The sequence below is a fragment of the Oryx dammah genome, unplaced genomic scaffold, assembly GCF_014754425.2.
Source record: "Oryx dammah isolate SB20612 unplaced genomic scaffold, SCBI_Odam_1.1 HiC_scaffold_2, whole genome shotgun sequence".
NCBI classification, from domain to species: domain Eukaryota; kingdom Metazoa; phylum Chordata; class Mammalia; order Artiodactyla; family Bovidae; genus Oryx; species Oryx dammah.
Window position 1 is genome coordinate 5552392 of NW_024070186.1, and position 16528 is coordinate 5568919.

Here is a 16528-nt window from a genome sequence, read left to right on the forward strand (position 1 = left end):
ATCCCTAGGTCAGAAAGACCCCCTGGAGAAGGAAATGGCAACCCACTCCAATATTCTTGCCTGGGATAATCCCATGGACAGAAGAGCCTGGCCGGCTACAGTGATGGGGTCTCAAAGAGTCGGACATGACTGAGTGACTAACACTCAGATATACTCTCTTCCTCTTTGTATATCACCAGTGGGAAAGCTAAATCACAGATATTAATAAATTCTTCCTGAATAAACCAAAACATTGGTGATTAGGGCTGAGCCAGTGGCAATCTTGAGATGCTGCAGGTAATTTTATAACATCCCGTGTGATATCAAGCCTAAAACAGAAATGCTGGATTTCCCCTTCTTTTTAAAGAACAACCAAGAAACCACTTTCCCTTTGTGGACTACTGAAATTAGAGAGTATGTTTATAATGCGTTAGAAACCCGCTCATCGTGCATTCAGATGGAGATCGTAAAAAGAAATGATGTATAACATCCTAGATTTGGCCCTGGGTTTTGGTCGACAGAACACTTGGAAACACTTGGCTTCCTTTTCTGCTATAAATTTGGAATCGTCCTGCCACTTTGAAAGCTGTGGCTTTTGCCTCTCTCTCTGGGAGAGATAATGGGTGAATGTTCTAATTCCTCCTGCCTTTGTTTATCTTGACTCAGTTCTTAAGGGAAAAGGTCTCCGGTTGGATGGCTTAGGCCTCCCCAGTGCTACTAGTGAAATTCTTTGGGACGTTGCCCTCCTCTCCACACAAGATAATTCAAATTAATCAGAGGAAGCAGGAGATCAGCCAGATGAACTAAATGCTATAAATCTTAAAGATAAACATGTAGTCTTGTTGGTTTGAAACAGCTTTATAGCAGTCACCATCAATCAGCACCTTTTAAAAAAAGAGGTGCTGGGGCCTGTTAAAGGATTACTACTTGGACAAACCAAGCATTGACTCCAAGTCGCTTCATGGACAGGAGGCTCAGCTTGTTTCTGCCTCACTCACTTCCCTGACCATCTCCTCCTCTAACCTCTTTTCTCTTGAATTAAACAAGGCAACACGGATGGATATAAAGCAGTGACTTTTCTACTTCTCTTTCACCTGCCCAGTGAAGGTCAGAGGATCTTAAATGGGTGACAAATGCTAAAAACATAAGCAAACCTAAGACATCTCCTCTTGGGTGACACAATTTCAATCTTTTTAAATTAAATTGTTGCCCCAGCTCTTGAGAAAGCAATGGATCTGTGTACTAAGAACCAGACCATTTGAAAGCATGTTCCAGGCCCATTTGGGGGCTTCCCTGGTGGCTCAGATGGTAAAGAGTCTGCCTGCAATGCAGGAGGCCTGGGTTCAATCCCTGGGTCAGGAAGATCCCCTGGAGAGGGAATTGGCAACCTACTCCAGTATTCTTGCCTGGAGAATTCCATGCACAGAGGAGCCTGGTGGGCTACAGTCCATAGGGTTACAAAGAGTTGGACATGCCTGAGTGACTAACACATTTTTCTTCCAGGCCCATTGCCTTTGGCCCATCAGGCACAAGGAATGCTTATAGATACTAGTATTCATACTTCTAGCACACCTAATTTGTGCCAGGTCCAGTTCAAATCGCTTTCAAATATTAATTTGTTTAATCCTCATAACAAATCTATCAGGTAGAAATTATGATTATAGCCATTTTACAGATGAGAAAAAGCAAGGGACCTTTGACAAACTGGCCAGGATTAGAATAGGTAGTGATGTTGGAGCTGGGGTTTGAACCAGGGTGTCTTACTCCTAACCAGCCAGGCGCAGGTTTACTGTGCAATTGCTCTGTGCCACCCAGGCTTCAAAGGGCAAGGCTGAGCTCACAGCCATCTGACCTCTGAGGACATGTCCCTAACCATTGTGCTTCACTATCTGTATACAGAATGAATGTTGTTTTATCCTGCTCTTTAATGGAGAGAGAGTTACGACATCATGAAACAGGAACTTCAAACTTTACTGTTTCTTCTGCACTTTCATCTGTCAAGCATTCTGTGAATCACATCAAGGCACAAACAGCTGACAAATTACAAATGGCAGGTTCTCTCAACGAGTATTTGCACTTTATAAGCAAGGAGTACCTGAATCAAGTGGCAGAACCTCGCTGGAGGAATTCTAATCGTTAGCCAACCCGGTGGAGGTGATATTTGGTCAGCTGGTTTATTCTAAGAAGATTCAGGAGCTGGGCAGTTGAAAGAAAACAGCTGTTCTACAGTCGTTTCCACGGCTACCTTTCCAAACAAATGTAGGGGAAAATTTTTTTTAAGTATTTGTTTTGTACATGAAGTAATCATCGTTGCATATCACCACACAAAGTAGATTGATGGGTGAGATGTCCTTCCGGCAACTTCAGTGTGGCCGAGCTGGGAGGTGAGGGGTAAGGACAGACCTCATCATAGCTTTTCAAGGAAAAAGTTAGGATCTGGGGCTTGGATATCTTCTTCTGGCTTAGCCACCCTCCGGAAAGCAGAGATAGCCACTAGGTGGAGAGCCTGCCCTGGCAACATGAAGCTGCTTCTGGAGATGTGCAGCTGGATTTTGGCTTCAGACCAGCTTTTCTCTGACGACCCTGATGGTGGCATTGTACCAGCACATGGACCCCATCGGCCATGTCCTCCTTGGAGGATTCCGTGGAGTCTAACCCCTTGGGCCCATGAGGGGCACTGTGTGTAATGATGTTTCACTCTCCCCTAAGATATGATCAGGGGCTGGAACAGAGAGCAGAGGATATGGCACAGCTTGTGCTCAGGCAGGAAACCTCTGATTAGCAGACAGTACTTTGTGGGACTTGCCGGAGTGGGTGGGCATCGGACAGGTGCTCTGGGATGATTTGATTCTCCAAACAGCTTCCCAGATGGTTGTCAGGGTTGTCAGCCTAGAGCTGAGTCTGTACTGACTTTTAGATTGGTTTGCAATCAACCCCCCAAATGTTAGTTAGTAATTAAGTGCCTGGTGTGTAAGTTTGTCTTTGGAGAGGGGCTCGGGGAAGTCGTTTCTGCAAGCTGCCCGTTATTCTGTCTGTCAGGAGCAAGAGAGGTCTGATTGCCTCTAAGGAGCCTCCATCTAGACACCCACTCACGAACCCTCTGTCTTTTCTGATCCAGGGGAGAGAAGGCCAGAGGGGAGTTCAGGGTGCCTTGGTGAGTAGCCTTTCTTTCCTGTCCTCTATGGGAGGTGGGGCCAACGAGTTAGCATTTGATAAGGGTGCTGCAGGAAGTGCAGAGCCCTGGATAGGAGCCCTCCCAACTGGTGGATCCCGTGTCCGTCAGTTAGGCTGCCAGACATAGGACAGACCTAAAGTAAGGCAAGCCTCCTTCATGCACACCTCAGAGACAGACCTGTGCAGTTCTGCAGACTCTGCTGTTCACACACCCTGGGCTTCGTCTGCATGGCAGTGAAATTCTGTCTTAGAGTAAGCGATGACCTGGAGTTCAATCCTTAGACAGCATGGAAAAGTACAATCCCAGGCCAAGAGGGGCACGATCCAAGTCAGACAAGACAGTTCTAGGTACCATGCCATGGAGCACTAGTACCATGAAGAGAAAACCTATATGGGAACCATGTGAAGAGAATCTTAACACTGAAAACTCATCCATCAGGGGGAACCGGGCACTCCTGGACCTCAAGGTGCATCAGGAGCTGAAGGACTGCAAGGCTCACAGGTGTGTTGGAATATTTATAACGCTGATAATAATGCTGCTATTCTGATGGGAAGATGTAGTTCTATATAAAAATGAAGTTGCCCCTGCCCTTCTCCATGGTACATGTCTCAGGGATTCTGCATTTCCCATTGCGGGTAGATGACTTTGCCCCATTTTTGCAGCTCACTGACGAGGAAAGCTTGCTCTTGTGTGTACCTGGCATCGTGTCTACATTCTAATCTTAATGAATTATTGAGACCTTTATACTTTGGCACTAATCAGTATCCGGATCAACCAATTGGGTTTACTTAAGTGAGGTCCTGCACACAGACTCCCATAAAGGAAAGTTAGAAATTGGCAACTGTTACTCGCCTCTTCTGAAGCTAGCTCTACGGGCAGTGACAGTGCTTCCAGAATATCACTGATAGGGCTCCATTCGAGGCATCTGCATTTTCTCTCGGTCATATCATTAGTGAGATACGCATTGGAGTTGTGACATCTCTTTCTTTTCCATGTCAAACATATGCCAGGGTCACCCAAGAGAGTGGCTTTAGCACAAGGGGAGTTGGTCGTCTTGCTATTCTTTGGAACTCTGCATTCAAATGGGTGTATCTTTCCTTTTCTCCTTTGCCTTTTGCGTCTCTTCTTTCTCAGCTGTCTGTAAGGCCTCCTCTGACAACCATTTTGCCTTTTTGCATTTCTTTTTCTTGGGTGTGTTCTTGATCACTGCCTCCTCTACAGTGTCACGAACCTAGATAATCATTCACCTAGAGCCAGACATCCTGGAATGCAAAATCAAGTGGGCCTTAGGAAGCATCACTACGAACAAAGTTAGTGGAGGTGATGGAATCCCAGTTGAGCTGTTTCAAATCCTGAAAGATGATGCTGTGAAAGTGCTGCACTCAATATGCCAGCAAATTTGGAAAACTCAGCAGTGGACACAGGACTGGAAAAGGTCAGTCTTCATTCCAATCCCAAAGAAAGGCAATGCCAAAGAATGCTCAAACTACAGCACAATTGCACTCATTTCACACACTAGCAAAGTAATGTTCAAAATTCTCCAAGCCAGACTTCAACAGTATGTGAACCGTGAACTTCCAGATGTTCAAGCTGGTTTTTAGAAAAGGCAGAGGAACCAGAGATCAAATTGCCAACATCTGTTGAATTATAGAAAAAGCAAGAGATTTCCAGAAAAAAAGTATACTTCTGCTTTATTGATTATGCCAAAGCCTTTGATTATGTAGATTACAATAAAGTATGGAAAATTCTGATGGAGATGGGACTATCAGACCAGCTTACCTGTCTCCTGAGAAATCTGTATGCAGGTCAAGAAGCAATAGTTAGAACTGGACATGAGACAACTGACTGGTTCCAGACTAGGAAAGGAGTACGTCAAGGCTGTATATTGTCACCCTGCTTATTTAACTTATATGCAGAATACATCATGCAAAATGCCAGGCTGGATGAAGCGCATGCTGGAATCAAGATTGCTGGGAGAAATATCAATAACCTCAGATACACAGATGATACCACCCGTAAGGCTGAAAGTGAAAACGAACTAAAGAACCTCTTGATGAAAGAGGAGAGTGAAAAAGCTGGTTTAAAACTCAACACTCAAAAAACTAAGATCTGGTCCCATCACTTCATGGCAAATAGATGGGGAAACAATGGAAACAGTGGCTGACTTTATTTTCCTGGGCTTCAAAATCACTGCAGCCATGAAACTAAAAGACACTTGCTCCTTGAAGGAAAAGCTATGACCAACCTAGAAAGCATATTAAAAAGCAGAGACATTACTTTGCCAACAAAGGTCTGTCTAGTCAAAGCTATGGTCTTTCCAGTAGTCATGTATGGATGTGGGAGTTGGACTATAAAGAAAGTTGAGTGCTGAAGAATTGATGCTTTTGAACTGTGGTGTTGGAGAAGACTCTTGAGAGTTCCTTGGACTGCAAGGAGATCCAACCAATCCATCCTAAAGGAAATCAGTCTGGAATATTCATTGGAAGGACTGATGCTGAAGCTGAAACTCCAACACTTTGGCCACCTGATGCAAAGAACTGACTCACTGGAAAAGACCCTGATGCTGGGAAAGATTGAAGGCGGGAGGAGAAGGGGACAACAGAGGATGAGATGGTTGGATGGCATCATTGACTCAATGGACGTATTTGAGTGAGCTCCAGGAGTTGGTGATGGCCAGGGAGGCCTGGCGTGCTGCAGTCCACGGGGTCACAAAGAACCAGACATGACAGCCAGCCTAAGTCCCTCCCCAGCCTTTGTCGGGAGAGGAGTGATGTTGCCTCAGCCCCTCCAGGGTTCCTATGATGCTCAGGCTATGAACCAAGGCGAGCCAGGGGCTCTGACCACCATTTGCCCTGAGCAGCCGAAACATCTTACAGCTGCTGTCTTGGTGATGAGAAACTACACTAGCACCACTAGTTTTCCCTTCCATGCGAGAGAGCCATATGAGAACCAAGCAACTGATGGGAAGTAGGGCAGAAGATATGTCTTAATTCCTCTGATAGAGATCTGCTGTGAAAATGTCCTTTTGTGCTAACTTAGATTGCCGGGAGAAATATCAATAACCTCAGATATGCAGATGACACCTCCCTTATGGCAGAAAGTGAAGAGGAACTAAAAAGCCTCTTGATGAAAGTGAAAGAGGAGAGTGAAAAAGTTGGCCTAAAGCTCAACATTCAGAAAACGAAGATCATGGCATCTGGTCCCATCACTTCATGGGAAGTAGATGGGGAAACAGTGGAAACAGTGTCAGAGTTTATGTTTTTGGGGCTCCAAAATCACTGTAGATGGTGATTGCAGCCATGAAATTAAAAGACGCTTACTCCTTGGAAGAAAAGTTATGACCAACCTAGATAGTATATTCAAAAGAAGAGACATTACTTTGCCGACTAAGGTCCGTCTAGTCAAGGCTATGGTTTTTCCAGTGGTCATGTATGGATGTGAGAGTTGGACTGTGAAGAAGGCTGAGCGCTGAAGAATTGATGGTTTTGAACTGTGGTGTTGGAAAAGACTCTTGAGAGTCCCTTGGACTACAAGGAGATCCAACCAGTCCATTCTGAAAGAGATCAGCCCTGGGATTTCTTTGGAAGGAATGATGCTAAAGCTGAAACTCCAGTACTTTGGCTACCTCATGAGAAGAGTTGACTCATTGGAAAAGACTCCGATGCTGGGAGGGATTGGGGGCAGGAGGAGAAGGGGACGACAGAGGATGAGATGGCTGGATGGCATCACGAACTCGATGGACGTGAGTCTAAGTGAACTCCGGGAGTTGGTGATGGACATGGAGGCCTGGCGTGCTGCGATTCATAGGGTCGCAAAGAGTCAGACACGACTGAGCGACTGAACTGAACTGAACTGAACTGAGAACAACTTGCTTTCTCTTTTACACATTGAAGTTCTTTGGTCCAATAACTTGCCACATCAACGGAGTCCATTTGCCTATTGTTTGTGTCTCGCTTCCTTCTTCTGTGGGTTTTATTTCTTCTTTAAGTCTCTTTTCCATTTCTACCCGTTACAGAGGGATAAGGTCTTATACCCAGGCAGGCAATTTCTTCATAAAAGCTGCTCCACTGAGTCTGGATCTCCCAGCATCTTCTTTTCTGAGACAAGCTTAATCATGGTGTTGAAGGACTGGACTGTTTCGATGCGTGTCTTTCAAGAGCAGCAGCAAAGAAAGTCACTTTTCATTGAATTCATTGCATTGTGTTTCTTTCGTTACCACCAAAGGGAGCAAGCGGACCTCCAGGCAGGAAAGGAGAGAAGGGGAACGAGGGACACAAAGGACCTCAGGTGCGTGACTAAGGTGGTCTTGTCAGTGGCCTCCAGCCTTCCTTCTCCTCTTGCTTCGAAAACATCTTCACCTAGAGATTATTTTATATTATCTAGATGTGGAGTCTTTCATTTGAGGATTCACTTGGGAAAAACTGGGGAAAAAGTACTCAGCACAGCTCAGATTCCTTGTTCATTCCCCCTTCTCCTTCCCTGGGGTTTGATTTGGAAAGCACAGACCTACTCCATCTGCCTGAAGAAAGCCTTTAGGAGAATGCACAGCATGCTGACTCAGGAACATTTAAAAACCTGATACATTATTCAGGCTTTTCTAACTTTTGAAAATGATCTGTGCCATGCCTGTCTCCATTGACGAGAGATATTTGAAACTGACTCTACCAAGATCGCTTGCTACCCAAATTAGTTCAGTTTTGAATTCACCCTCTGAAGCTACTTGGTTCCTGAGTTTCTGACGGTGAATAATGAGAGTGTGGATGGGAAGAGATTCATATGAAAATCGTTCTCAATCTGTTCACTTTTTCAGTGCAGATGGTGAGAGGCTAGAAGGCAAGGGATATCTGTGTTTGCTTAGTGATCTTCCCAGCATGTTTGTGAGAGACCCTTTGGCCCCCTTTGCAGGTTCGGGACACATTCAGCGTCCTTTTCACACACATGGGTGGCACAGAAGACAGAAGTGACAAGGACAGCCCAATGTCGTCTTCTAGCAAGATCAGCTCTTTACAAAGTTGCCACATTCAGAAATGATGTGTGTTGTGTCTAGGGTGCCATTTTAATTTCTTGCTAAGGCCCCTTTTGGACTAGCCACATCCCTGTAAATGAGGACTTGGGCTCCTTTAGCCGGGACTGAAGCCCAGGGCATCTGGTTTCAGGTTGGGTCTCTTCTTAAGCAAGTATCAAGAAGTCAGCAGAAGTGACACAAAAGCCAATCTATTCTGATGGATTTTGTATGAATTGTTGCAGTGCCGACATCTGTGTTTCCTGTTTTCTTTCAGGGTGCTCCTGGACCAGCAGGAGATAAAGGGAGTGTTGGAAGTCCTGGTCTTTTGGGGAAAAAGGTAAATTCCTACAGATTTCAAATGCAGAGAAAAGAGGAGCTCCATTTTTTTGATTTTCATGTTTAATTCATCATGTGATCCAGGCACCATCAACCACTCACCCATTTTCTGCAATAGATTCTTTTCTTTCCTCTGTGAAATTGCCTCATTTCACTAGGAGAGACACGGTTTATTCACCTATCATAAAGCAACTGTCATAAACTCAACTCCCTGGTTTTCTGAATGCATCAAGGCACTTGTGGCAGAGTCGGCCAGGGACATGGGGGATGTCAGAACTCAAATCTGTTCATGCATGCAGTCCTCTGTCTAACTCAACCTGCCTTTTTGGAAGTGTCCTTACTGGAGATCCCTAGAGAACAGACCACTGGCCTGTTCAGTATCTCACTCCCCTGCTCAAAACCTTTCAGGGGCTCCCTCCTCCAGGGCAGCTTCATGGGCCTGAGAGCCATTCAGTCATACAGGGGGCCTCACTTAGAAGGCACCTGTGCTTGGCTTCATGCTCTGCTTTCACTGTCTGGAAGGTCTTTGCGTTTGGGTTAAGGGTCCATGCTTCCATTTGGGTCCCAGAAATTACGTCACTGGTCCTAACTTCCCAATGGCCCTTAGGAAAATCTCCAAACTTTCCAGTAGCTTCAGTTTAGTTGCTCAGTTGTGTCCAACTCTACGACCTCATGGACTGCAGCACTCCAGGCCTCCCTGTCCATCACCAACTCCAAGAGTTTACTCAAACTCATGTCCATTGAGTCAGTGATGCCATCCAACCATCTCATCCTCTGTCGTCCCCTTCTCCTCCCGCCTTCAATCTTTCCCAGCATCAGGGTCTTTTCCAATGAGTCAGTTCTTTGCGTCAGGTGGCCAAAGTATTGGAGTTTCAGCTTCAGCATCAGTCCTTCCAATGAACACCCAGGACTGATCTTTAGGATGGACTGGTTGGATCTCCTTGGGGTCCAAGGAACTCTCAAGAGTCTTCTCCAACACCACAGTTCAAAAACATCAATTCTTCAGTGCTCAGCTTTCTTTATAGTTCAACTCTCACATCCATACATGACTATTGGAAAGACCATAGCTTTGACTAGATGGACCTTTGTTGGCAAAGTAATGTCTCTGCTTTTTAATATGCTGTCTAGGTTGGTCCAATAGCTTAGAAGACCCTTTGACTCTATTTAATTCTAAAGCTTCCTCCCTCATCTTGCTCCTGTGTAGTTGCCCCGGCTTTTCAGTTTACCTTCCCTTCTCTATACTCATTCTTCCCTCGGTCCTTCTTCCAGCTCGCACAACTCATACTTTAAGCCTCAGCATCCCTGTTTCCCTCCTTAGGCAGCCAGCCTGCCAACCCCACCAAATCTGACTTAGAGTCCCGTTCTCTCTGCTGCCGTGGCACCCTGAACTTCATCATGTGGCGTCGAATTGCGTAATTGTCTCTCTTTCTAACCAGAGTATTCTTGATGAGGGAGAACCATGTCAGCTGTGCTCAACAGTTCCTTTTCCAGGACAATAAATAATTGTTGGATGCGTGAATAAGTCAGCAAATGAATCCACTCTCCCTGGAGTAAGTTTTCCACTCGTTCCCATCTCCATTGGTCCATCTAGGGCCCTGGGAAAGCAGTGCTGAGTCCTGCTCTGTGCTGGTGTGTCCTGCTTGCCTTTAGGAAGATCATCCATTGTTTCCTACACTCCCTTTCCTTACGGAGCACTGGACCCTCACGGAGAACACAGAGTGTCCCCAGCAAAGAGACAGAATGTCGTACGGCGGAAGCCAGGCTTGATTTTTACTGATCTGAAGCTCTTCTTGCCTCACTCACTAGGGAGAACCTGGGATTCCTGGAGATCCAGGGCCAGCGGGGCAAGTGGGACAGCGAGGAAAGCAGGTACGAGGTTTAAGGACCCCCACCCTTCTCAGTTCCGAGGGCTCAGTGAAGGGAAGAGGGCTGATACGATCTGTTCAAGCAGCTGGGTCCTGAAGATGTTTTGGGACCTCCGAGGAAGATGTGAGGACATTCCTCTGGCTCCCTGCAGCTTTCATTCTGCAGCTGGTCTGTCTGCTGAAACAAGGGGAGAACAGCTGTTAACAAGGAAAGTGGAATGCAGAGAGAATAATGGATGAGTTCAGTATGTTAACAATATATATGGCCTTGTCAGTTGCAAGTCAGGACTGCCAATTTCCCTTGAGTTCCTGCAAAACTCCAGAGTGATGAGAAGAGGGGAGGATCAAGAAAGATCAAGAAATAGGGTACCTGTTTTAGTGTCTCCGGCTGTACCAGGATCTCAGTAGTTCACTGAGCCACCAATATAGGAAAAATTAGGAAAATTTTTATTTTATTCTCAAAAATAATGTTTATTAAAATGTTGCACGTAGATATTATAGAAAGTTGGGTAAGCGTAAAACATGGGAAACCGGGAAGAAAAATTACCCATAATCCCGCCATTTTGAAATACGTAATATTAATATTCTGGGATACCAAAAAACTTCTATTTTTCCCTATTAACATTGTATCATGCGCATATTTCCAAGTCATTACATTTTCCCTCAGTGTTGCTTTTAATAGCTTCAAAATATTCTACTGAATGTATATGTACCTTAGCTCATTTGACCAATTTCTTATTACTGGATGTTCAGTTTACTTTCAGTTTTTCACTGTTTTGGATAGCACAGCAATGAATATTCTTGTATGTAACGAAGTTTTTAGATGAAGCCATAATTAATTTCTACATAGGAAGTAGCATAGCTAGGTCAAAGAATATGTACATATTTAATTAAGGCTTTAAACCCTATTGCAAGAAGCCCTTAGGAAAATTTAAACAAGGTATGAATTGTTGTTATTCAGGAAAAGTATTCGCTTCAGGGCATACATACCAACAATAGTCATTGTCCTTTTTTTCTTTCATCTTTACCAATTTTATCTCATTACTGTTTCAAATTGCATTTCTTTGGTTACTAGTGAGGATAACAATTTTCCGTATGTTTATTGGCCATTTACAATTCTCTGAGGAATTCCTCGCCCAGTGTTCTTTGGACTAGCTCTTAATTTTACAGGAAAGTAACCACTGCTGATCTGTCAGTCTAAATGGCCATCCCCCTGCCTCCTGCAATGTCTGAAAAGCAGAGCTGGCCGGTGAAGTACCAAGGCCATTCCAGAAGTGCAGAGAACTGAGCCACATGCAGGTTTTAAGAGTTCAAGGTCGGCATCGGCCCCTCCATGTGGAAGTCCTCAGGGCCCTGCTCCCGACACCGTATCTCCCCAGTATATGTTACAACTAATTTTCACTCCTAAGAAACTGAAATAAACTGATGTGTTCACAGGGTGATTATGGCATCCCAGGCTATGGTCTTGTGGGACGAAAAGGAGTCAAGGTAAATATGGAAAACAATTATTTCTATAATTGGTGAAAGTCTGTCACTTGTGTCCAACTCTTTGTGACCCCGTGGACGGTAGCCCACCAGCTCCTCTGTCCATGGAATCCTCCAGGATTACTGGAATTACTCCAGAATACTGGAGTGGGTTGCCATTCCTTTCTCCAGGGGATCTTCCCGATCCAGGGATCAAATCGAGGTCTCCTGCACTGCAGGCATATTCTTAACCATTAAACTTAATAATAGAAGAAATGGTTACACTGCAGAAATGATTTATTTATGTTCTCTGCTGAAAATTGCAGGGTCCACGAGGATTCCCTGGAGATATGGGCCAAAAGGTATGGTGCACATGAACTTGTCAAACTTGCCATGATCTTGACCTTCTACATGAGAAGGAAGATAAATCAGTGGATCTGAATGAAACAGAAAAAAAAAAAAAAAAGGCAGGATAATTGGTTGCCTGAGCTTAATGAAAAAAAGGACCATACTTAACTCATGAATCCTTAAGTTGGAAAAGATGTCCTTCAGTGCCTGATATTCCTTGTCTTGAAACCCTACCTCTAGGTACCCTCTCAAGGTCACTCCTTTGTTTTTTTCTTGATTTCTCTACCCTGGTGATCTCATGCAAAATAGCTTCTGCTATTGTTTTTGCCCTTCATTATCATGGCTTCACTTCCTCTTACCTGAAAGATTACAAGAGTCTTCTCATTGGTTCCTACTTTCAAATTTAACCTGTCTCAGTCAGTTCAAAACACTACTGTCACCTGATTTTTTCCAAGGTATAGCTTTGTTATGTTACTTTCTTGATCAAACATCTTCTAGAATTCCTCATTTCCTGTCAGCCTGAATTTGACCTCCAAGGGCTACGACCAGATGCCCCTTCCATTTCAACCAGAGTAGCTCAGGTTATATGTGTTCTATACACTGGGATTCTGAGATAAGATTTCTTTTAAAAATCTTACAAATGAACTTATTTGCAAAATAAACCTACAGACACAGAAAACAAATGTGTGGTTACCAAAGGGGAAAGTTGGGGAGGGATAAATTAGGAGTTTGGGATTAATATATACACTCTGCTGCTGCTGCTGCTAAGTCGCTTCAGTCGTGTCTGACTCTGTATAACCCCATAGATGGCAGCCCACCAGGCTTCTCTGTCCCTGGGATTCTCCAGGCAAGAATACTGGAGTGGGTTGCCATTTCCTTCTCCAATGCATGAAAGTGAAAAGTAAAAGTGAAGTTGCTCAGTCGTGTCCGACTCTTACTGACCCCATGGACTGCAGTCTACCAGGCTCCTCCATCCATGGGATTCTCCACACTCTACTATATATAAAAGAGATAACCAACTGTATAGTATAGGGAACTATACTCAATATTTTGTAAAAATTTTTAAGGAAAAAGAATCTGAAAAAGAATATATATATGTGTGTGTGTATGTGTATAACTGAATCACTCTGCTGTACACCTGAAACTAACATCATGAATCAACTATACTTCAATAAAAAGTCAAATAAGTAAATAAAATTATCCTCTCTAGAAGAGTGGCTTCCAATCATTGATGGAAAATATGGGTGAAAAAATAGAATGTCTGAGCTAATTGACTCAACCTCAGTATAGGAAAATAGCCAAGTTTTGAGTCCCCTTAAAACTGCTTTTAATTGATGGATTACCAAAAGAGATTCTTTCCTAGGTGGAGAAGGGTACAAGAAGGGACTATATAAATAACTTTTAGGATAGGAGTTCTCATTGTAAAGGACCAATTTTCTAATTTGCTGATAAAGAGAAAATTAGCATATTTCAATTTACAGATAAATGTGAAATTGGCTTATTGATTAAGGGCTAAATTAGTTTTCCACCCAAGTCAGAATAAATTTGTTTTTACCTTTAACTTTTTGAGAAACGACTCAGGAATTTAGGAAGTAATTCATTGTTTGGTACTTTATAAAGTCAGTACCCCATATGTTTTCCTTGATTTTCAAGCAGTTCTTTAGGTATTTTTAGTCACTGATGGAATAGCCAATGGATTGATATTTATGCATAAATATTTGTGTTCTCAGACAATTAAAATAGTTTGGGGAATACCTAAGTGTATCATTTAGACTTAGTGTTAAATGATAAGAGGAGATAACATTTAATGTTTAGTATGTGATATAGTTACAAAATCAATTAGGTTTTGGTTTGGAGAGAATTATTTTCATATTTTCATAGCAAGCATTTTAACATCTTGATGTCTTATATTTGAATCTTTAGGGTGATGCTGGTGATCCTGGAATTCCTGGGGGGCCTGGACCCAAAGGATTTCGGGGATTAACAGTAAGTGGTCTAAAATTGCAGAAATAATAAATATTTCTTTGAAGATTCTGCCTTTTATGTTATAATTATAAATGTGGATTGCCAATCCAACCCAGGGTTATCTGAAATACCACTTCCTAGCTGTGTGATCTTCAACACAACTTTTCAGGGTCTCTATTGCTGTAACATGAGAGTTAAACTTAATGACACCAAAAGTCACTTTGAGCTCCAAAATTCTATGGTTGCATGAATCTGAACTATTTTAAGTTTTTGCAGATTGATAACAAGCTGTTCCAATAAATGCCAGTGTCTTCCAGTCTTTTCTAAGACATATATTAAAGCCCAGAATATTAGCCCTGCGAGTGGAAATCTTCCACTGTGAAGGAGCTGACATCTTCCCACTGTGTCCTGGAGCGTTTTTTGACTATTCCAGTTCCTAAAGCCGTGGTCACTTGAGGTGTTCATCTTAAGGGAGTCTGTTGAGATGTTCTAATAGCAAAGTGCAGAGTGTTATAGTTATTGAAAAACAAAACACTGAGACAAGCATCCTTTCATTTTAAAATTGAGTGTTCTATCAATGGTCCTTAGCATTGTGAAAGAGATGCAATTCAGTAGATCCAATTTACATCTTACATCTGGCTGGATATTTTTCATTAGCGTCTGTTTCCATTACCTTGAATTAAGGGAAATGATACAGCCAGCCCATGTCCTAATGTGTGTGGGGAATTATTTTTCTTGTTTGATCCTTTGCAGATGGCAGGTTTTTATTAGATCTCCACATGCTCTAGTATATTTGCTTTTTTAAACACTAATTCTAGCTTATGATTGATTCAGATTTAAGTGCACAGCCAGTGCCAGAGCAAAGGATGTCACTAGATGAAGAAGCTAGGAAGGAAATGGATGTTTACCAATTATTAAGAATGTCAATTTAAATAGGCTCTTGATGAAAGTGAAAGAGACGAGTGAAAAAGTTGGCTTAAAACTCAACACTCAAAAAACTAAGATCATGGCATCCGGTCCCATCACTTCATGGCAAATAGATGGGGAAACAATGCAAACAGTGACAGACTTTATTTTGGGGGGCTCCAAACTCACTAGTAAAGTAATGCTCAAAATTCTCCGAGCCAGGCTTCAGCAATATGTGAACCGTGAACTTCCAGATGTTCAAGCTGGTTTTAGAAAAGGCAGAGGAACCAGAGATCAAATTGCCAACATCTGCTGGCTCATGGAAAAAGCAAGAGAGTTCCAGAAAAACATCTATTTCTGCTTTATTGACTATGCCAAAGCCTTTGACTGTGTGGATCACAATAAACTGTGGAAAATTCTGAAAGAGATGGGAATACCAGAGCACCTGACCTGCCTCTTGAGAAACCTATATGCAGGTGAGGAAGCAACAGTTAGAACTGGACATGGAACAACAGACTGGTTCCAAATAGGAAAAGGAGTACGTCAAGGCTGTATATTGTCACCCTGCTTATTTAACTTATATGCAGAGTACATCATGAGAAACGCTGGGCTGCAAGAAGCACAAGCTGGAATCAAGATTGCTGGGAGAAATATCAATAACCTCGGATATGCAGATGACACCACCCTTATGGTAGAAAGTGAAGAGGAACTGAAAAGCATCTTGATGAAAGTGAAAGAGGAGAGTGAAAAAGTTGGCTTAAAACTCAACATTCAGAAAATATCCTGGCATCTGGTCCCATCACTTCATGGGAAATAGATGGGGAAACAGTGTCAGACTTTATTTTTTTGGGCTCCTAAATCACTGCAGACGGTGACTGCAGCCATGAAATTAAAAGACGCTTACTCCTTGGAAGGAAAGTTATGACCAACCTAGACAGCATATTCAAAAGCAGAGGCATTACTTTGCCAACAAAAGTCTGTCTAGTCAAGGCTATGGTTTTTCCAGTGGTCATGTATGGATGTGAGAATTGGACTGTGAAGAAAGCTGAGTGCCGAAGAATTGATGCTTTTGAACTGTGGTGTTGGATAAAGACTCTTGAGAGTCCCTTGGACTGCAAGGAAATCCAACCAGTCCATCCTAAAGGAGATCAGTCCTGGGTATTCATTGGAAGGACTGATGCTGAAGCTGAAACTCCAGTACCTAGGCCACCTCATGGGAAGAGTTGACTCATTGGGAAAGACCCTGATGCTGGGAGGGATTGGGGGCAGGGGGAGAAGGGGACGACAGGGGATGAGATGGCTGGATGGCATCACCGACTTGATGGCCATGAGTTTGAATAAACTTCAGGAGTTGGTGATGGACAGGGAGGCCTGGCGTGCTGCGATTCTTGGGGTTACAAAGAGTCGGGCACGACTGAGTGACTAAACTGAACTGAACTGAAACTCACTGCAGATGGTGACCTCAGCCATGAATTTAAAAGATGC

General features: G+C 43.4%; 1 protein-coding gene across 1 annotated transcript in view; it reads left to right on the forward strand.

The window, feature by feature from the left end:
• COL6A5 (collagen type VI alpha 5 chain) overlaps positions 1 to 16528 on the forward strand; it is a 130590-nt gene that overhangs the window by 39676 nt on the left and 74386 nt on the right. The window contains exons 21-28 of the mRNA XM_040247139.1: positions 3098 to 3133; positions 3593 to 3655; positions 7379 to 7441; positions 8434 to 8496; positions 10302 to 10364; positions 11798 to 11848; positions 12151 to 12186; positions 14096 to 14158. Coding sequence (XP_040103073.1) covers positions 3098 to 3133; positions 3593 to 3655; positions 7379 to 7441; positions 8434 to 8496; positions 10302 to 10364; positions 11798 to 11848; positions 12151 to 12186; positions 14096 to 14158 — 438 coding nt within the window. The remainder of the gene's footprint in view (positions 1 to 3097; positions 3134 to 3592; positions 3656 to 7378; positions 7442 to 8433; positions 8497 to 10301; positions 10365 to 11797; positions 11849 to 12150; positions 12187 to 14095; positions 14159 to 16528) is intronic.